We start from the raw sequence: 21,704 nt of genomic DNA, 5'->3' as shown, positions 1-21,704 counted from the left end.
TTCTATTTCTTCTTAACAGCTAAGGATTTCACTCAAGTCATATACAGTAATTTCACGAATACAAGCCGCACCAATTTGACTAAGATTTTGCTCCTAAACCGGAAATGCAGCTAATAATCAGGAGCGGCTAATACAACCTCAGAAGTGCCTGCCAGAGTGCTGAGCCGAGCAGCTGCAAAGTCGGCATTTTGCGATTGTTACAAATCGCTACTTTGTTGCACCGCGGGTGGAGCCTGGCTCCCTGTAGGCAGCACGGGGGGCGGGGAGAGAGGCGGGAGAGCTCTCTTTCCTCCTCTGCCACAGCCCAGGGGAGAGACGGGGGGGGGCCCGGCGCCGCCATTGCTGCAGCTCGGGGAGGAGAGGGGGGACCCGGGCCGCCCCTACCGCGGCCCGGGGATGGGGGGGGAAGCCGGCGCCGCCATTGCTGCGGCCCGGGGAGGGGGGGGAGAAGCCCGCGCCGCCATTGCTGCGGCCCGGGGAGGGGGGTGGAAGCCCGCGCCGCCATTGCTGCGGCCCGGGGAGGGGGGGGGAAGCCGACGCCGCCATTGCTGCGGCCCAGGGAGGGGGGGGGGAAGCGCCCGCCGCCATTGCTGTGGCCCGGGGAGCCGACGGGAGCCCCGCGCAGCCATTGCCGCGGCTCGGGGAGCCGACGGGGTGCTTTGTCCCCGCCCGCCGCCGCCCCGGCAGGAGCGGGGAAACTCCGTCCCTGCCCGCCGCCGGCGCCACGGGCGTGGGAAAGCTCTGTCCCCGCCCGCCGCCGCTGCCGTAGGAGCAGGGGAAGCTCCGTCCCTGCCTGCCACCGCGGGGCAGCGCCGACCCGGGGTGACCGAGCCCAGAGGCAGCGCCGGCCGGCCCCGAGCTGCAGCACCGTGCTGGACCACCTGGCCCCGTCAGCGGCCCCTAGCGGGCCGAGCCTGCACAGCCTTAGCTCAGCCAGTAAACCCCGCCCTTCCGCGGTTCTGTTACTAATTGCACGCAGGTCCTCGCTGCGAACGACAGAGCGGCTTATATTCGTGTGCGGCTTATCTATGGACAAAAACCAAAATATTTGCCAACACCCAGAGATGCGGCTTATAGTCAGTGCGGCTTGTATTCGTGAATTTACTGTACCTTCTGTCTTCAGCTGCACTTTTGCAGTCCTGCTCTTTATGGTGTATCTAAATGAGAACACTGATTTTGTATACCAGTTAATTTAAAATTCTGTTGGTTGAAGCTTCAGAACACACATTTTACAGCCTATTGTTGGAGTTCTGCACTTTATTTTAAAGGGATATGCTTCCAAGTGAAGTAGTTAAGCTTAGATATCAAAGCCCTTGATGGAGGCTGTGACAAAAAGTCATGCTTGATAAACTTGTTTGTGAAAAACTAACAACAGTGAAATACAGTAAAAGTTAGTTTCTTACTAATCGATTTCTTGTCAGTTGTAAGGGATGATTAGCATCAACCAAGAAAGTAGGACTTTTGAAATGGAATTGTCAGCTCTTTGACTAATGAAGAGCCACATTTCTCACATTCCAGTGGGAAGGAATTTCTTGTTATTTCTTTTTCATTTTCAAGTGAAGAAGAAAATGTTAGTGCCAGCTGGATGAAAAGGTGTCTTAGTGTTAAGTTTGCTTAGAAACATAATGGACAACACCTGCATTTAAGGATTAGAATCCTGTTTTTATCTAAGAACCGCGATGAAATTCAAGAGGTTTTGAAATTTTTTGAGTCCTTCAATATTAGTAGTTGAACTGCAGCGATTAAATGTTTTTAAGGGGCTTTATCCTTTTAATCTAGTGCATTTTTTCCTCTGTTTTTATTATTTTTTTTTAAATTTTCTCTTTAGTCTGGATGTAATTTTGTAGAAAACTCTTAAAATTACATTGACAAATAAAATTCCTGTGAATAAAAGTGTTATTTGCTTTTCTTCTAACTTGTAATAATGATTACGGTATTAAGTGTGTAGAAACATGTTCACCCAACAGCTTAGGACAAAAAGGGCAAAACACATTTCCTCTGCTGAGCCTGTGTGGTTTATATGTCAATTGGTGGAGCATACTGCAATTGAACAAAGGCTGTTAAAATACTTTTTTTTTAATCTGAATTCATCACTTATGCAAACACTTGATCAACCTGATGAATATTTATAGTAAGCACTTCAAAACTTGAAATATGTACAGTAATTTCATGAACACAAGCCGCACCAATTTGACCAAAATTTTGGTGGAAACCCGGAAGTGCGGCTAATATTCCGGGGCGGCTAATACATGAACAAAATTCTAAAAGCTGCCAACACGGAAGTGAGAGCCCGTGGCAGCCCCAAGCCAAGCTGGAGCCCGGCCGGCCCCGGCAGAGGTGGGAAAGCCTGGCAGAGGCGGGGCCAGCAGTGTGGGGGGCGGGCGGCAGAGCCTGAGCCAGCAGGGCGGGGCAGGGGGGCGGCAGAGCCCGGGCCAGCAGGGCGGGGGAACCCGGGAGAACTGGGGCTAGCAGTGCAGGGGAGCATGGCAGAAGCAGGAAGGCCGGCGGGTGGGGCTGCCTGGCAGCGGGGGAAGCCCAGCAGAATCGGGGCCAGCAGCGTGGGGGAGCCCGGCGGTGCGGGGGCCTGCAGTGCCGGCCAGGGCGAGGAAACGCGGCGGCGGTGCAGACGGGAGGGGGCGGCCGGCGAGCCCGGCGACGGCGGCGGCAGCCCTGCCGGTAGGACTAGCAAACGCGGCACAGCCGGCGAGCCCGGCGGCGACGGCGGCAGCCCGCCGGCAGGGCTAGCGAACGCGGCAGCGGGGCGGTGCTGACGGGAGAGGGGGGCCAGCGAGCCCGGCGGTGGCGGCAGCACCACCCGGGCAGCCCCGCCGAGCCGTGGCGCTGAGCTGGGCCACCCGGCCCCGTCGGCAACCATGAGCGGGCCGAACCTTCCTGGCCCCGCCCCGAGCCAGTAAACCCCGCTATGCCGCGATCCTGTTACTAATTGGCCAATTTGTGAAAGCTGCGCACGGATTCTCGCGACGAACGAAAGTGCGGCTAATATTCGGGGTGCGGCTTATCTATTGACAAAGACAGCAACATTGTTGAGGCACCGGAAGTGCGGCTTATAATCCGTGTGGCTTGTATTCGTGAAACTACTGTAATTTAAAAGTGTTTTTATTTTTCTGTCAGATATGTATTATTTTTTTTAATCAGAATGATTAACTCGAAAGAAGTGTTTACAGTGTAAAAGACATGCTAAGGCTTCTTTCCTTTATTGTAGGAACTCCAAAGCACAGCACAAATTGTCATACTAGCCATGCTTGTATGATTTCCTGTTTTTAACTCCTTTACTGCAGCACTGAAGAAAAAAAAAAATTTCCCCCTTAATATAAACAGTTACTTCAGCATCATGTGAATACTTTTATTTTTAGTGACTCTGAGAAATATGTGGCAGAGCATCTTAAACAGTACATGATAGGCAGTCATCTTTCTTATAAGTGATGTTCAGGCAAATCTTTTCATTAGATCAAACTTGTGCCTCTACCACCAGTGTAACTTTATTACGATAGGAACTAGTTAGAGAAAAAAATGCTGCTTGTTCTTAGGCTTGGTCTTGTTTATAGTGTTTTTCTGGGTTTTAGGTTTGGGGGTTTTTTGGGTTATTTTTGATAACCTAATACTAATGAAAATGAAGCTATGAGTTTCATTCTCCCAGTGTAATTTGCAATAATTCAACTTCCTTTTTCATTATTTATCCATCTTATCCATTGAAATTGAGTGCTTTTTGGAGCAGTTATTTGTTTTATATTTGTATTTTAACTGTACCAAGGTCAAATATACTGGTGGTAGAAACCACCAGATACAGTGAAAATTATTTTAAAAATAAGCAGCAATATAAAGTCCACATAGCAGTGGAACAGATTTGTACTGCTTAGCCTCATATGGTTTTCCTAAGAGATACTGGATTACATCTGCATAGTGCCTCAGATTTCCAATATGTGAGGAAGAGGTTTCTGCCTGAGCTGACACTTGCAATGTCTAGATATTTCTTGGAGAAAAGACATAGCAGTCATAGAAAAAGGAAATTGTGCTTTATTCTTACAAATACATCCCAAAGACGGTGTTTTGGGTCTACCCCACTGGTACTTACATTGCAGTGTTAATAATAATGCAGTTTTATTAAATGATGATTGCCCCTCTTTTCCCCTGCTGCATTTATTATGTAAGGTCAGGGACAAATCACTTAAAAAACCCCTTTGATTTTCAAGTTTTTGAAATTTGGATGCTGGTTGGGTGGAACTAGGCAGATGAGAAAACTCTGAAAACACTTGCAGAGTCCCCCACCTGCAGAATTCCAAGACCCCTGGATATTCGTTGACCTTTGAACCTTACAATTTTTTTCCTTTAAATGTTTTAGTTCAGCTGAATGTACAACCACAATCTGTGGAAATGGACAGACGCTGCATATATGGCAATATGCTGCCGAAAATAGAGAAAAAACACAAGAAAGGGCAACCTACAATGTTGTATCCAGCTGCCTGTCGTGATTTTTTCACTGAAGTACTAGAGGGATTTACCAAATACACTGCCAGCTTTACATGATCTGAAACAGGCTTTAAAATGGATAGTTTTGTATTCTCCTGTCTACTTTCCATGATTTCTTCTTCCCACTCTTTGGCATTCACTTCTATCAATGACAATGAGATAGCTAATTTCGAGTTTGTTGTAACTGTCTTTTAGGTGAAACTAGAGGGAAAGAATCTCTTAAATTAAAAACATTGGTTTCATTTAGCCATGCTTCATTTGAACACAATGCTTGTGTTCATTAACAACTGTACAAAATTATTTGTCTAGCAGGAATATTTATTCTAATAGTGAACATTAAGAGAATAAACTTGTAAAATCAGAGAGATCAAGTTAGTGCCACTATGTACAAATGGAGGAAGACAGTGCACATGTGACATACTTCCAAATTAGTTTCACTATTCTGTGTGTGGATGCAGGGAGTTAATAGGATCTGAGCCTAATTTATTTCTGGAGTTGGGAAGAAATAAATGGACCCCACATTTCTGAGAACAAGTTGTTATGAGCAGCATTTATACAGCTGTGTGGAGAGGGGGAGCTTTTTGCTCACCTGCTTGCAATGATCTAGTGACAGGTAAGAAATGTATCTCAAAGAGATTGTCTTGGATCATGAAACCTGAAGAAGTAAATATCTTTTTGTGTGTGAGGTAGTGAGAATTATGCCCTTCAAATTAGGGAATTGACATATCGTGTAATATTTGTGTCTGGTGTCAAGTCATTAGCCCATCTCAAACACCAATATTAGATTTCGTGTTTGTTCTTCAAGATGGTTCCATAATTCCTGGAATTCTTACAGAAATTTTTCAGTAAGGGATTGAAGAACACTAAATAACCTGCATATAGTTACCAGAAACTGGACAGAAAAGGAGTCTACTCTAAAATTTTTGTTCAGGGTTTATTTGATTCATTTACCATGCTAATGGGGGGAGTGATGGTGGTGAAAAGCAATAAAGAGCAACCAAATCTGAAATTAAAAGTTTAGAAAAAAATGTCTGAGAATTCATATACAAGCTAAGTATGCACCATGACATTGTGCTGTTTCTCCATGCAGAAATTTTCTTTCTGCAATTGCCTTTTTGAGACCCACCTTGAAACAGCTCAGATCCTGAAGCACAACAAAGTTAGCATCAGCCTAATACTTGCAGAGGTCTTCCAGATCATTGAAGTGTGTCTTCGACTTAGAGAGGTTAATTGTATCCATCACTTGTATGGGATGAAATTTTGTATGTGCCTTGATAAATGTGAATGCAACTGTCTGAGAAACAGAGGGTAGAAGCATCTAAGTTGCAGTGAATGAAGACTGGATATTTGAAGTTTTGGACTCAATATGTAGTCTACTTTTCATTTATAGCCCAAGGTTTTCCACCTGGCTCTACCACCATCCTTCAGAAAACACAAGTGTGTTTTCTTTTTGAAAATCTTATCAAATTTTTGCTTGGGTATAATAATACATAAAATCTTCCATAATTCCAGTTCTTTACTTTGAGTATTGCATGAACAGCTCTTTTAAATTCCTCTTTTGTGTATTGTTATATAATTGCCCTATTGATTATCTATTTAATTTTTATACAAGTTATATTGATACCGTCGTGTAGGGTGTACTAAGAATAATTTGAGATTTTTTTATTATTATCTCTGTGTCTCTGACATAATTTATGTCAAACAAATCCAGGTAAAACTAAATATTCTATTTTCGTGAATGATCAGTGGGAAATTGCTTAGACATAAAGTAAAAGTGACTGGTATATAGACAATAGAACCAAGGCATGGTTCTGCTTTGAGAGTTTTTATGTGGGGAATTTTGGAGGGCAAGAGTACAAGTTGAAAGTGTTCCCTTTAGGCTTACAATAAAATCTTTACTGGTGTTTGTCACTGTAGAAAGTAGTGGCAGAATCTTGGAACCCGGGGTAACGCAATCTTGCTTCTAGCTTTGGGAAATCAGGCCATTTTTTTGAAAACCACATAAATTTGGAAGTATTGAGGCTGGTGACTATTGCTGGTAATCTCCCATTAGCCATCTGCATAATAAACATATTTGTTTTGCTTTTTAAGGGATGAAAAATGGTTATTTGGCTAGTTTTGAAGGCTGAATACTCTGCTTTTGGCTGACAGAGATTACTCCCTGTCACATCTGAAGCTTATGGGCAAGAGAAAGTAGTAAGTTAAGCTCTCCTTGCTGATATTTTGGGATGAACAGAAGTTTGCAGATTTTAGGTCTGGCAGGCTAGTACTCTAATGAGAACCAGCTTGAAACCAAGGGAATTGAGAATAAAATCATATGCTTCATTTTGCTAGCCTAACAATATTTAGGTTATGCATTTTTTTTTAATTTTTATTTTTGAACTACTTAAGTCCTGTGGACATAGGAGGCAAGGACAGATTGTTGCAGCTGTTGAGCTTATTTTTTTATTCTCCTTACCATATTTCCAACAGAAAGAAGAATGAAATTTAAACTTTGTGTACAGGCAAGAAGTTATTGAAATGTCAGAGGGGATCAGAAAATAGGGGAATCTTTGTTCTTCACCTTCTTTTGAACTACAAACTGTCAACCATTGCTAAAGCTAGTACAACAGATATGTAAGAACTTTATGTGGTAAGGTCTGTGTAGCTCATACAGTGAAGGTAGACAAGATGCAAATGTTGATATAATATCTAGTCTGTGTTTCTTCTGAGGTGCATCCCTGCCACACTAGAGCAGTGAGGACTTACTTTGCCTTTAGTTTCCAACTAATTAGAAAAACACATGCTTCTGTCAGACTAGCTGTTAGTATGCATGATGCATTGTTAATCCCTTAGATTGAGTGACTAGCAATACTCTGAGCTCCATGGAGTTGTTTAGGAAAGATTAAGTAAAAGAGTAAAATGCAGGAGATGTAAATATCAAAGATATGTCAAATTTTGTAGTGTATACCTCTCCTTTAAACAATAGAAGAACTTTTATCTGGAATGACTATGTACTAGCCCTTCCAGCAGCTTCCAATATTTCCAAGTGATCATGATTGCAAGGTTTTGCAAAATAAGTATTGACTTGTTCTCCTTAAAGAAGTAATTCTGACTTTTTTTTTTGTTTTTTCCCCAATTTTGTATTAATTCTAGCCTTTTACTAAGTTAAAACTGATAAAAGGCATTCTGGCAATGAATACAGGATTGTTTTGTGGCCAGAAAGAAAGGGAAATTGTTGAGGGTTTCTGCATGCAACCATGCATAATAACTTCTGGGGCAATGATTATGCTACTTAGGAGATACTTAACATATAAGAGTTTGGTTTCATTTAATCACTAGTATGTTAAAAAAAGGAATTTCTATAATGGAAAAGTACATCTGAACCAAGAAGGTTTTTCTTTGTGCTTATTATATCCCCTTCTGTCTGATTTATATCTATTGTATCCTTCAATACTCTTCTATTTCTCACTATAAAAATATCCACGTGTTTTCAGGTTCATTTATATCATTTACTTTGATGAACAAACTTGTCAACTCTCTACATGTGCTTAGTACTCATGGAATGATATATTATATTGTAGTTCTAACTCAATTCTCTTTTTATTCCTGTAGTGCTTTACTTACTTGCATTCTAACCTGTCCCAGACAGTTTATTTCTTTTTACCTTATCAAGCTTTTAAGGAATTTTAAATAAGATTGGCACTGTGTTACCTTGAGCCATGTCCTTGTTATTTACTTTTGCCTTACATGTGTCAATTCCCTCAATTTGGAATTTTGCTTTATTTTATTTCACTTCTGAAGAAAAAATTCTGTTGATTCCTAGCAGGAGTGCAATGAATTCACTCCTTGTCCTGCTGCTGTCAAAGGTTAGAATCATCTACATTCAGATCACATGCTTGTGGCCATTGTTTTTCTTTCCTTTTCTCCCCTGTGAATACATACGGACTTAGTGAACTTGCGTACCTTCCTTTAATATCACCTGTTACATTTCACACATACCTGCTAATAAATCATTATTGTTCATTATGGTGTTTCCAAATAAAGGCTTTGTTCCTTTTCCTAAACTGTCACCTAGCTGTAGCTTCTCCTCTTGCTTCTAACAGGTTCTCTACACTTGGCTCACTCAGTTCCATCGCATGATTTTTTTCTTACCTTTTTGTTTTTCTCCTCCTTTAAATCCTGTGGTGCTGCTTCCTGAGGACAACCACATGGCTGATACCTGGTCCCATTATCCAGCTGTTAGTGGGATCCTCAATAACATATTCTCACTAGCATGTCTGAATGTGATGTGTGACGAGTGAAACCTTTGGCAGAACCTTTTCTGAAGTGCTGCTTATTATTTACTCCATTCCCACACTCAGATAGCATACTTCAGATAGCAGAACAGCCCCTTCCTATGAATATTTGAAAAACAGTAGATGCAACTTCTGAATTAATGAAGATGGACACAACCATAAAGGAGCAGCATTCTAGAAAAGCCCAATAATAATATATGTAATAGACTAATTTTATACTTGGTTCTAATTATGTTATTGTATTTTGAAAGTTAATGCTGGAATCTAGTTTACCTCCCTTTCAATATAGCCATAGCTGACTGAAATATTGTGAGTGAAAATGGAACTTTTAGAAAATGGAATGAATAAGGTAGTGGAAGCACATTTCCATTTTCACATTAAGGTAATAATGTTAAGAAATTTCACATGGTGATTGTTAGGAGCATATATGTACAGTAATTTCACAATTATAAGCCGCACTGAGTATAAGTCGCACTTCCGGGTGCCAGCAACTTTTCATTCTTTGTCCATATATAAGCCGCACCTCATTATAAGCCACACGTTACAATACAGAGTGTGATAAAAGGTACAGTAAATTCACGAATACAAGCCGCACTGAGTATAAGCCACATCTCTGGGTGATGGCAAACATTTCGGTTTTTGTCCATAAATAAGGCGCACCAGAGTATAAACCGCTCTGTCGTTCGCAGCTAGGACCCGCGTGCAACAAAGTTGCCAATTAGTAACAGAACCGCGGGAGGGCAGGGTTTACTGGCTAGGCTCGGGCTGTGCAGGCTCGGCCCGCTCGGGGCTGCCGACGGGGCCAGGTGGCCAAGCCCGGCGCCGCCGCTCGGCGGGGCCGCTCGGCGCGATCGCTTGACGGGGCTGCTCAGCGGGGCCGCTTGATGGGGCTGCTCGGTGCTGCCGCTCGGCGCGACTGCTCAGTGGGGCCGCTCGGCACGGCCGCTCGACGGGGCCACTCGGTGTGATCGCTCGGCGGGGCCACTCGGCGGGGCCACTCAGCACCGCCGCTCGGCGCTGCCACTCGGGGCCGGCCGCCACTGCCACTGGACTCGGTCACCCTGGCCCGGCGCTGGCCCGCGGTGACAGGCAGGGACGGAGCTTCCCCCGCTCCTACGGCAGCGGCGGCTGGCAGGGACGGAGCTTTCCTGCGCCCGTGGCGGCGGCGGTGGGCGGGGACGGAGTTTCCCCGCTCCTGCCATGGCAGTGGTGGGTCAGGATGGAGCCTGCCTGCTCCTGCCGCGGCAGGCGGGGACGGAGCACCCCGCCTCCTCCCCAAGCTGCGGCAATGGCGGCGCGGGGCCCCCCCGTCTCTTCCCCAGGCTGCGGCAGAGGAGGCAAGGAGGGAGCTCTCCCACCTCTCTCCCCGCCCCCCGTGCTTCCTGCAGGGATCCAGGCTCCACCCGCAGCGCAACAGAGTACAATTTGTAACAATCGCGAAATGCCGGCTTTGCAGCTGCTCGGCTCGGCACTCTGCCTGGCACTTCTGAGGTTGTAAATGTCAGAAAATTATTCACCTATTAGCCGCTCCTGAATATTAGCCGCATTTCCGGTTTGGGAGCCAAATCTTAGTCAAAATGGTGCGGCTTGTATTCGTGAAATTACTGTATCTATTCTATCACCATCTGTTGAGGGTGGGGGCAGTGATCCTTATCTCAACAGCAGATATTCTGCTAATGGGCCATCCATTGAAACCAGGAGGGGCATTGTTCTTTATCTTTTCACAGCCCATCCTTCCTCCAGCAAGTCATTTTCTGCTAATGGCCCATTGAGTCCCATTGTGTGACTGATAAAATTACTTCATCCCATTGGAAGTTGCTCCAGCCATGGGGAAGAGCCCAGCATTTCTTACCAAGATAAAAACAGAGGTTTTGGGACACGAAGGGAGCCCCTTTCTCCACTGGACTCCAGAGGAAAACCGTATTTCTCCACATCACCACTGGACCTCCAGAGGGAAACTGCACCTTCTACAGAACCACTGTTTCAACTGAATCACATCTGTCACTGCAAGGGGACTGCAACCACCATTGAATGGGACTGCTACCAGCACCCTACCTGACAGGGTGTCAGGTTGTACTCTGACTTTGTCAGGGTTTGGAGTTTATTTCTTTGTAGTACTGTATTTCTATTTTAATTTCCCTAGTAAAGAACTGTTATTCCTAATTCCCATATGTTTGCCTGAAAGCCCCTTGATTTCAAAATTATAATAATTGGAGGGAAGGGGTTTATATTTTCCATTTCAAAGAGAAGTTCCTACCTTTCTCAGCAGACACTTGTCCTCCAAACTAAAACAGCAACTTTTTGTTCTTTGTCCATATATAAACCGCACCTGATTATAAGCTGCACTTTGGGTTCGGACCAAAATTTTAGTCAAAATGGTGTGGCTTATAATCGAGAAATTACTGTATATGTATACATTAATATGTGATCCTACTTTCCTTTGCTTGTACCTTTGTGTCTTGATTTCAAAGACAGGTAAAGACAGGTGTCTGCCAAAGAAGGCAGGAACCTTTCTTGGAATGGAGAATATGACCCCCTTCCCTCTGAATCATTATAACTTTGAAATTAAGGGGGTTTCAGGCAAAGATATCGGAAAATGAATAATTTCAGTAATTTCATGACTATAAGGCACACCCTTTTGACTAAAATTTTGGTCTGAAGCCGGAAGTGCGCCTTATAGTCTTGATGTGCCTTATATATGGACAAAATTCAGAAATTTTCCAGTCCGGAAGTGTGAGCCACGACTGCCCCGAGCCGCAGGAGCTGTGGCCCCCTCCCGAGCCGCGGGAGCCCTGTGCCGCAAGAGCCCCGTGCTGCGAGGGGGAGGCGGCACCACGGTACTGCGGAGCTGCGAGGGACAGGTGGCACTGCAGAACCATGAGGGGGAATGGCATGGCAGCAGCATTGAGCCGCAGGGGACATGCGGCACGGCAGGAGCGCTGAGCTGCGCGAGGGACAGGCAGCACGGTAGCAGCACCGCGCCGTGCCACGCGAGGGAACAGCACGTCGGCTCCGCGGACCCGCAAGGGGGAACAGCACAGTGGCAGCACAGAGCCACATAGGGAAGGTGGCCCTGCAGATGTGCTGAGCCGCGCCAGCCGGCACTGGAGGCGGGAGGGAGTGCCAGGGCCCACTGCACAGGGAGGGTGCCTGGGGCTGCCTTTGAAAGCCTACGCCGATCTGTGAAAAATGTTTGCAAATTGTGCACCTGCCAGTAAACTCCATGATCATGGGATTCCGTTACTAATTCGTTATTTTGTTGCATGTGGCGCAGCTCCTCACTGCAAAAAAAAAGTGCATCTTATAGTCCGGTGCGCCTTATATAATGTACAAACTGCGAAATTTACCGACTCCCAGAGGTGCGCCTTATGGTTGTGAGATTACTGTAGTTCTTTACTAATGTGTGCACGTATAACAAGGCAAACCAACAACAGCAATGGTAACAACAACAAACAAGAACACAAAACCCAACAAACAGGCTCTCCCTGCTCTAGGAGCACTTTCCCCTCGCGTGCTGTTCTGGTCACAGCCACCAGGGGTGCTGGTGGCTCCTGACCGGACAGGGCGGGTGCAATGATTCCCCCGCACCTGCAGGGGGTGCTGTGGTTGGGGCCAGTTCAGTCACGTCTCCCTCAGGTGGTAATGGCAGATGGCTGGATGGCAAGAATGGGCTGCAGGAGGAGCCTTGGACCAGTGATTGGAATGGCAGAGTGGGCTCACACGGGGCAGCAAGAGGTAGCAGAAACACAGCAGCTGTGGAGGAGCTGCGAGGCCGCTAGGCAGGCAGGGGATGCTTGGCTACAGTGTAGCAAAGAAACCTCAGAGCACTGGTAGAGAAAGGGCTGGGCAGCAACTGCCTGATTCCCGAGTGCAGCCAGGAGAGACTCTCTTGGAGGAGTAAGCAGCTTGGGGTCCTAGTGCTTCCCTTGAGGCACTCAAGCAGACGAAGAAGAGTTCTTTTTCAGTGAAGCAGGATGTTAATAAGTTCCAGTGCCTGGCTGCTCCCACAAGCTGAGCTTCACTCATGGTAGGGGAAGACAGTAGAGTCACAGTGGCAGCACATTTACCCCACAGTTACCAAAGCCTCTCCCTCCCAATGCTGACAGCGAGACAGAGCTAGGAGCTATGGCCAACCCCTTCCCCCAGCCCAAATCTTGAGGTATCTTTGCCCCTCCCAGAGAAACCCCTTCAGTAACCAGTTGCACCCTTGCCCTGAACCCAGGCAACTTCTTTTGTCTCGCTTAAATACCGGTCGTTATTGTCTCTTAGCAACATGTGGGAGAAAATTTCCTGTGAGAAAGAAAACAGAAAGAGCAATACTAACCTCCAATACTTTGTCAAGCCTAACACATACTCAGCTCTAACTAATAACTTATAATTGTCAATATGTATACAAACATACATTTCCTATTTCTGATACTAATTTCCTATTGTCATTAGCCTCTTTTTCTTCCATACTCCTCATCTGCTGAATACCTTTGCAATTTTAAAAAAATATTGTCCCTGCTGCTAACACTCTGCATTCCATTCCTACATCTGTGTATTTTGGGTTTGTGGTAGGGTTGATTTTTTTTTCTTTTTTTCTTTTTTTTTCACAATTCATTTGATGCTGCAACACTATAATTCTTTGTAAGTGTCTTTTAAAGAAAGTTAGAACTAGAGTGGATATACTTTGAAAGTAAGACAGACCTGTGAACACCAGTTTGTAACACAGGAATCTACAGTAATTTCACTATTATAAGCCGCACCATTTTGACTAAAATTTTGGTCCCAACCCGCAAGTGCAGCTTACACTCAGGAGTGGCCAACATATAAACAAAGTTTGGAAATTTTCCAACCTGGAAGTGCAAGCCTGCAGCAGCCCCAAGCCGAGCCGGAGCCTGCACGGCCCTGGTGGTGGGGCAGCGGGGCCAATATGAGCCTGTGATATTTCTCTGTATGTTTTTTCGGTGTTTTCAGTCTTGTGCGGCTGCACGACCATGCGGCTGAGCAGCCAGCTGCTTGCCCTCAGAGCTGAGCAGCTGTTTAAAGGCAACGCGGATCTGTTGGAAATGCTTGCAAAATGACCACAGTATTGTTCGTATCTTTTTCCACTTGTAAATAAAGCTTGCAGGGTACACTGCCGCAGCTATTGTCTGTATCTTTTTTTGCTTGGAAATAATGTTTCCAAGGTCGACACCTGCCAGTAAACCCCGCGATCCTGCAATTCTGTTACTAATTGGCAACTTTGTGAAAGTTGGCTGCGATTGAAAGTATGGCTTATAATCAGGTGCGGCTCATATATGGACGAAGAACAAAACATTACCGACACCCGGAAGTGTGGCTTACAATCAGGTGCGGCTTATAATCGTGAAATTACTGTAAATTCTGGAAAGGCAGTGTGCACGCCTTTGGAAAATGGTTGCGTGCTTGTGCAGCAGAGTGCACTGGTGACAGTAAAAGCAATTATTTCTTCTTCCTGTTAAGAACACTGGCTGTCAGACCAAGGACAGTAGGAGTTCTCCACTCTTGACATATTCTATGTTTTTCCTTTATATTGTTGCTCAGTTAAGTCTGATTAAAGTCAAGCTTGGATGCAAGTTACATTAAAATACCACTAGAAACTGATAATAAAACTATCAGACAGTTTACTTGCAAGAGTTTCTAATAATTCCCATAAAACCACAGCATAGCATATTTTTTGCCTCTGTAATTGGGTATTTGTCGAATATGGACTTACCAGTAGAATGGCCAGTGAAGGGCACAATATTCCCTTTTATTTGCCCTCAGGCTTTGACATGGTTTATATTCTCTTTATAAGTATAACAACACTGTAGGTGTGATATGGTCACTGGAGCATTGCACAAATACATCTGCTGCAAGTTGTACTATAAGGTTCAGCTGCGCATCTTATGCTCCTGCTATATAAAGGTGTATTTACAAAATTGTGCAAGTTGATTTCCTCTTTGCTTATCTTTTCTTACCATCTGTTAGTGAAAGAAGCAACTATGTTCTCTTCCTGTACTCTTTAAATTATGTAGTGAAAACATAAGAATTTCTATTTGAACTTTCACAGGTTCTCAGTGGACATCCAAACATCTCCTGTTATAGAAAGTTGATAAAATAGGAAATTTTGTAGCTAAACTATTTATTCTGTAAGAAGTTTCTCAGGAAAATACTCAAAAAATATATAATACTTATTTTCCTTTTTGATATTGAATTATGATATTGGATATTTTGCTGTTTAATCTGTAGTTATAGAAGTATTCAAATCAAGTCAAATGTCACATCTGTTCATTTTTTGCTTTGAAAAATCACCCAAGAAGAGAAAGTTATCAATACTAAATTCTCCTTTATGAACAATTTAGAATAACCTAATTTTCTTTTAGGAGACCATTAAGTTGATTTTGATACTAGAATTGAGAATCAAAAGTTCTTTCTCTCCCCTTGTTCTATCTTTTGCAAGTCTCTAGGCTCTTAGTCTACTTAGCCTTCTAAAAATTTGAGAAAAAGCTGTGCTCCTTGTTTCAAAGTGAAGTCACAGAAGTTCAGTCCAGATCCACAGTGTTGTTTGGGCAGGTGATTGGCTTTGAAGAAAATAGAAATTGTTTTCATAGATAGTTTGTGAGTTTGGGTGGAAGTGACCTTTCCAGGGCAGCCAGTGACAACGCACAGCCATGCATTCACATTTATCAGCTTTCAGGCTTCAACCAGTCCAGATTTTGCCCTACATACCATCTCCTAGCTTATAAGAACTTTGTTTTTGTCTGAATTTCCTGCAGCATTTGGATTCACTGAGACTTACTCTCAGTAAATGTGGTCAGGAGTAAGGTGGTTATCTCTTAGTAGTCCAAGTGCTGAATTCACCATAGCAGTCCAAAGGAAATACAAGCAATAGAGTTAAGTGTATTATTATGCTTCTTAACTGAATGTTATGAGATAAAATCAAGTGGAAATAAATTATGGAAGAATGGCCATTTTAATAGAAATACATTATATAAAATAACAAAAATATGTTTAGCAAAAAAGTCACTATAGTTTTATGATCTACTGCATCTATAAGTTCATTTTCCAACTTTAAATCAATTTATTTAGGCATTGATTTTCTTCTGTATTGCTTTTGTACATGCTGTTATCTAGGAGGAATTTTCTTTCGTGAGACTTTTGAATTATGGTATCTGTTAAAAGATATTATTTTAATGTGTATATTGTAAATTTTTACAGGACAGTAGCATATAGGAATAGGGAATGAAGGTGCCCAAGGGTGCCAGATAAAAATGCTCTTACATGAACTGTTAGTATGCTGTTATGTGTTGTTTAGCATTTTTAAACCAATTCCAGCCATTTTTATTGGAATGGAAATATAGAACAAAGGTCTTTATTGCTCAGTGCTGTTTCCAGTGACATGAGTTCCAGTAATTCTAATCTGACAATCTGGCTGTTCCTTATCCTGCAGAATCTGAAAAGTCTGTAATTTTCCTAAATTTTCACAACATTGCATACCCCATTATAGTAGTTTTTACAGAATTCAAATAAACTGATTTAACTTTTGTTTGTTTTTTGTTTGTTTCCTCTGGGTCAGCCTGAGGCCATCATTCAACTGCATTAATTCTATAAAGAAATACTGGATAAAAGCTTCCATCTTCTGTGCCATAGGTGCAGAAGGCACCTCACTAAATTTCTGATTTTACATAAAACCATTTATATGTAGCCATGCAAGATGGAAGTTTTTACTAAGATTGGCTTTATCACAAATGGAAAACATACTTCTATATGTAATTGTTAGATTCTGATGTGGTTTATGTTGTGCTGGCTGCCTTTCCAAAGTGAAAAACATGGCATAATTTCTGTGTTGATATATTTACAATGCTTGAAAATGATTTGTGTTTACACAGTCAGTGCCCATGTAGTCTGTGTTAATTTCCTGTCATTCAGATGAAAGAAGAAACAAAATTTTAAAAATAATCCCTTTTTGGCACCTGAAAGAAACAGAATGGATAGAACTCTTTTCCTTTCAGCTTGAAATAGTTATATGAGTTGGTAAACATTATCTTGAATCATTAGGTGGACAAAATCTGCATACTAGATGCTTCATCTACAGATGTTATTTGGTTCTTGTTTCCAGGGTATTATATGGATGTCAGTAAAACATTTAATAATTCTAAAATATCCAAAACCTCTTGTTAACTGGAATTGATAGAGAACTTAGTCATGTTTTTGTGATTTTCACTTTTTTCCTACAATTCCTGTAATACTTTCAGGAAATACGGCTTTCAGATTTCAATAAAATTCTGACAGAATTGGAAAATAAGTCATATATAGCTATTTTTATGCGAGGCAAATTTATCTTTTGCCTATATGGACGTTTAGTGCTTTTTATTCTGTTTTCTACCTTCCATCCTTCCTCCATTTCTCATATAATCTTCTGAATCTAGATTAGCCTTTTTGAGTAGCAGTAGCCTTACCAAGTGCTTATCTATGCTGCTGCTGTCATGCAATACCAAAAAGCTAAACTTGCTTAAATATCAGGAGAAAGAGCAGCATGTCTTCAATAGCACAATTACCAGTATAGTCAATGTCTGCATTATACAATGTCAGCACATTGTTAAGGTCATTAAAGTTTGTGGTAATTTTTCATGTGCTTTCAGTAGTCTTAAATTAGATCATATTCTCTGTTTACCCTAAGCCTAACCCTTTCCCAAACCATGTTTTTTTTCTATAATGTTCAGGTTGTTTCAGAAGCAGAACAACACAAAAACTGAAACCAAATTTAGAACAATGGTCCTCTAAAACACTGTATAGTTGCCCATTGAATTCAGCAGATTATTATCTCCCTGTAATATTGATGATAACCAATCCATTTAACAGTACTCAGAAATAATGAACATTTTTGCAGCTGAGCAAGGAAATAAGTTATGCCAAGTTGCAGAGGTGAAAGAAAACATTTATATGTGGCCTCTGTGTTTTGTGTAAACTGTAGCACATTTTGAAAGAGAATAGCAATGGCAACATTGCAATAATTTTGGACTATGTACAGTTTCCTTCTCTTCAATGAACTTCCACCATTACTGAGGGGACATCTGTAATGAGTTCAAGAAAATTAGAGTATCTAGTTCTTGGTGACCAAAATTGCCATTAGCAGACTTTTCAAGTGCACCTCATTGTGTGATTTGTTTCATGGTACACCTCCTGTATATTTTGGTTTTAAAATCTGTTTGTCTTAAGACAAACAGTTCTTGACTGGAGGAACTTGTTTGTAGTTCTGTCCAGTAAGAAATTAATTACACCTTCAGTCTGAAAAGCAGGAGCTCAGTACTGAAGACCCTAGAGAGCAGAGTGGTATCAGAATTTTCACACTTTAAGTTCCCAAATTAGAGATGTGCTTGTTTAGATCCTGTTTCCCAGTTGGAAAGATTTTGTTTGACTGACATTTTTACTTTTTCACAGAACAAAAAATAAAAAGAACTTACATTTTTACTCACTGGGCTTGTGCAGAGGCTTTTGATGCACCATTGCAGTAAAGAAAATCTCCAAATCTTAAGGTGATATGGAACTTCCTGATAAATAATAGCCAGAGTATACCTTGGAGGTATCATGGAGCATGGCAAGAGCTGTGCTGGTAATCATTACTTTCTCAAACTTTTCCGTTCTGAAGAGCAGCAGTTCTCACTGTCATGAGAGCTCTGAGATTCCTCTTAGTTACCCTTAGACCCCGAAACACTTCCAGCCATTAAGAGCACAGAGAAATGCAAAGTCACTTGTACTGCCTTCACTCCTTGGTGGTTGTTTGCTACATTTTATTTCTGCATGTCTGTGACCTATGGCTTGTTTGCTTTATGAGGTGCTGTGAGATGCCATTTTGAGTTTTCAGGTGTGAAATACCCATATTCTACAGCTAAAAGTATTTCCCTTATATATGCTTTTCACTGTTTTTATCAAATGTGTTTTTAAACTTGAGCTGTATATATTTATGTTGTCTTTCAGCATCATATGAAAATGCTTGCCTAAATACAGGTGTAGAAGTACTTGCACTCAAGTTTCAGCAGGTACCAATTTTTGTCATGTAGCGTGAGAAGTACAATGTGGAGATCTTGCAGTGTCTCTCAGCACAGGCTGTTTGGGCAACACACACACAAAATCTGCTCAGAGCTGATGGTTAATGCAAAATGATGACTTATGAGGTGCAGCACAGCACTGGATTTTTTGGGTTTGGGCCAATTCCTGAAAAAAGTCTCAAGGGCAGCTCTGTAACACATTTGCCTTCAATACAGCAAATAGTCCTGTTAGGATGTACATATCAGGTCTGTAATATTCATATCTGGACTCTGCATTCAGTCTAACGTGAAATGCAGGGCAAGAGAAAATTAGTCCAAGGCAGGTTAATATGCAGAAGAGCCAGAGTTTGTAGGCTGAGATAAACCTGTCCTAATGCAGTGTAGAAGCACAGGGGAGCCGTTGTAGTGAATTTTCTTGTGCTCTGGTTCTGAGGAAACACTGCAGAAACATTTGGATTATGTATGGATGGAGCCAGATTGTGGTTGGCAGATTATTAGTTTTGAGCTGGAACACAAATGATTGTACTCTTCTAGGAGCCAGCAATGGATGAAATTAAGTAGAATTTGTCTGGAACTCCATACCTAATACTTTCAGATTCAAGGTTTCGTGCATCCTGGCTTGGGTAAGGTACCCATCCCAATGTGAAAGGTGAGCAACCAGAAATGTTGGTAGAGCATGTGTATTCATGGGCAATAGCATTCAATAAATGCACGAACTCATCAACATGTGTATTTTTTAATCCAGAATGCTATCTCCACTCAACTGCTACTGCTGTAATAATAGAACTTAACAACATACTACTGATTTATATGAATTTTAGGATTTTTTCCTATCACCTTCCTTCATTTCACATATGTTATGAGGTCATAGAAAAAAAGACTCCGTTGAAATGAATATACACAATGGGATAGAATGAAGGTTGCTGTGGGAATGTTGACTCTGAATTTCCTGCTTTTGTTGTGATCAAACTATGGAATGAAATCTTCCATTAGTGTTAGGTTTAAACATTCTTTAACATAATTAAAATAATTTGTTAAACTTAACCCTTTAATCACAGGTGCTCCTGTAACAGTCAAGTTTTACACATGCCCAGTAGTATAAAAGGTTTTTTCCCTAACTCTGTTAATAGTAACATCATACTAAGCTCTTACTGAAACTGAACCCAAGAAGTAGATTACTTTTGCCGGAGAAAATAGGTGGTCAGCTGTAACAGAATTTCTGAAGGCTTATGGACTATAAATATTTACAATTTAAAATTACAGAATAAAAAAAAAAATGAGTCTTATGGAAAACTTGTTTGTTTGTTGTTGTTCGAGGTGGATTTTGTTTGCTTGTTTGTTTTTGTATGGCACTGGTATAGATTTCTTTGCCTGAAATACAAATATGTGAAAATTTTCCAGGAAAGACCATATAAATTTCTTTGGATGTTGTAGTATTTCTGTTTCTGTAGTGCCTTGCTGTAAAACAGGGTTCTGATGTGACTGATAAAATAGATAATAGAACTATTTATGGGCAAGAAAAACAACATTCCTGTGTAGTACTTATACAGTTTCTATTAAATCCTGTGGATTTTTCTTAATCCTAATGGAATATGTGCATTGATGGAGTTTAGGACAAGAGATGTGTGTCACATTCCATCAGAATGTAGAAGGGGCAACAGTTTTCATATAGTAAATAGACCTCACTGGAAACATAGAGTTAAAATAGACAAAGCCAAAACCCTCCCAAAGCAAAGCAAAAGGTGTATTTATTTAATGCAGACTGCATTATTTGTCTAGTGTTCTGTTTGGGCTCATTCTTCCAGGTATTCAGTGTAGATTTGGGGCAATTTGGGCATCTCCAAATCTCAAGAATAAGATCTGGCCTTAGGAAAGTGGTCAGTAGTGACTGGCTTTGGTAGGATTAAGGGTTTTACCCAATAGAGTTTTGAAGTTGAGGTAGTGTTATTTTTATGTCAGTTGATATTATAGATGAGTATGCAGCTTTTGGCCCACAATAAATGAAATAAGAATTGGTACAAGTTTCTCAATTGCTTTTAGACTTCCCCATATAGGGAAATTGGACTCTGACTTATGGAAGCAGGCTAATTTATCTGGCATAACCCCTATTTTGAAAAAGAGTAGTCAGTCTTTATATCAGAAAGATACGCTTGTGATTGAAATCAGTTTTACAGTGGTTCTGGAGAGCAATTGGTCTGCTCTCATTTGGTTGTAGTTGGGGCTGAAAGGGACCCAAGTCCCAGCATAGAGAGAGGCTCTCAGAGTGTGAAGTTACTGAAACTTTCCTTGAAACTGCTTCTGCACTCACATCTTTCCATTATGTACAGAAGGTGTAGTGACCCCATGGAGAGTTGCTTGAGATCACATGATGGCTGAATTTTAAAATTTCTGGCCAACAAGGGAATACATTTGATTTTTTCTCAGGGTGTTAACAGCATTCACTTCTGCCTTTAAGTTTGGTAGATGGTGTGTTCTTCTTGCATTGAGATAGGAGCTGAGCTGGTCTTGTTTACATAGATGTACATTGGAAAGAATTTCTGGTTTTGATTCGGGAATGAATGCTAGCCTTGGCTTTTTAAACATTTATTGAAATAATTGAATGTTTAATACTTTAGCATTTATTTATTTATTTATTTCTATCTCAAACTCTTTTGTGTGTGCAGGTATGTGTCCCCTAGATCCTTCACTTTGCAGGAGATTCTGCACAGTGAATTATTAAAGGACAAATTTCAATTTCTCTGAAATTCACTCTACTTGCATTTTGCAAGCTACAGTTCAACTGGCAAAACTTTGTCCTCAGAAACATATTTTCAAAGATAATCTGCCTTCTTTGATCAGTGGAAAAGGGTTAAAATAATTCTGTGTTGCACTGTCTATGCTTATGACCCCTGCCTGTAGAGGAGGT

At 41.9% G+C, this 21,704-nt stretch overlaps 1 protein-coding gene across 8 annotated transcripts in view; it reads left to right on the top strand.

The window, feature by feature from the left end:
* The window catches only part of SUGCT (succinyl-CoA:glutarate-CoA transferase), a 348,238-nt gene that overhangs the window by 213,223 nt on the left and 113,311 nt on the right, over positions 1 to 21,704 (top strand). For 2 of the 8 annotated variants that reach the window (XM_033064667.2, XM_033064636.2), the window contains 2 exons: positions 20 to 42; positions 1,108 to 1,809. The exons of the other annotated variants lie outside the window; for them this stretch is intronic. In XM_033064667.2, the coding sequence (XP_032920558.1) occupies positions 20 to 42; positions 1,108 to 1,165 (81 nt within the window). In that variant the 3' untranslated portion in view covers positions 1,166 to 1,809. Of the gene's footprint in view, positions 1 to 19; positions 43 to 1,107; positions 1,810 to 21,704 lie in introns of those variants that run through there. 8 annotated transcript variants of the gene reach the window in all.

Source organism: Catharus ustulatus, chromosome 1 (genome assembly GCF_009819885.2).
Source record: "Catharus ustulatus isolate bCatUst1 chromosome 1, bCatUst1.pri.v2, whole genome shotgun sequence".
NCBI lineage: Eukaryota > Metazoa > Chordata > Aves > Passeriformes > Turdidae > Catharus > Catharus ustulatus.
The sequence above is the reverse complement of the archived record's forward strand: the minus strand, read 5'-3'. Positions and strand labels throughout refer to the sequence as shown.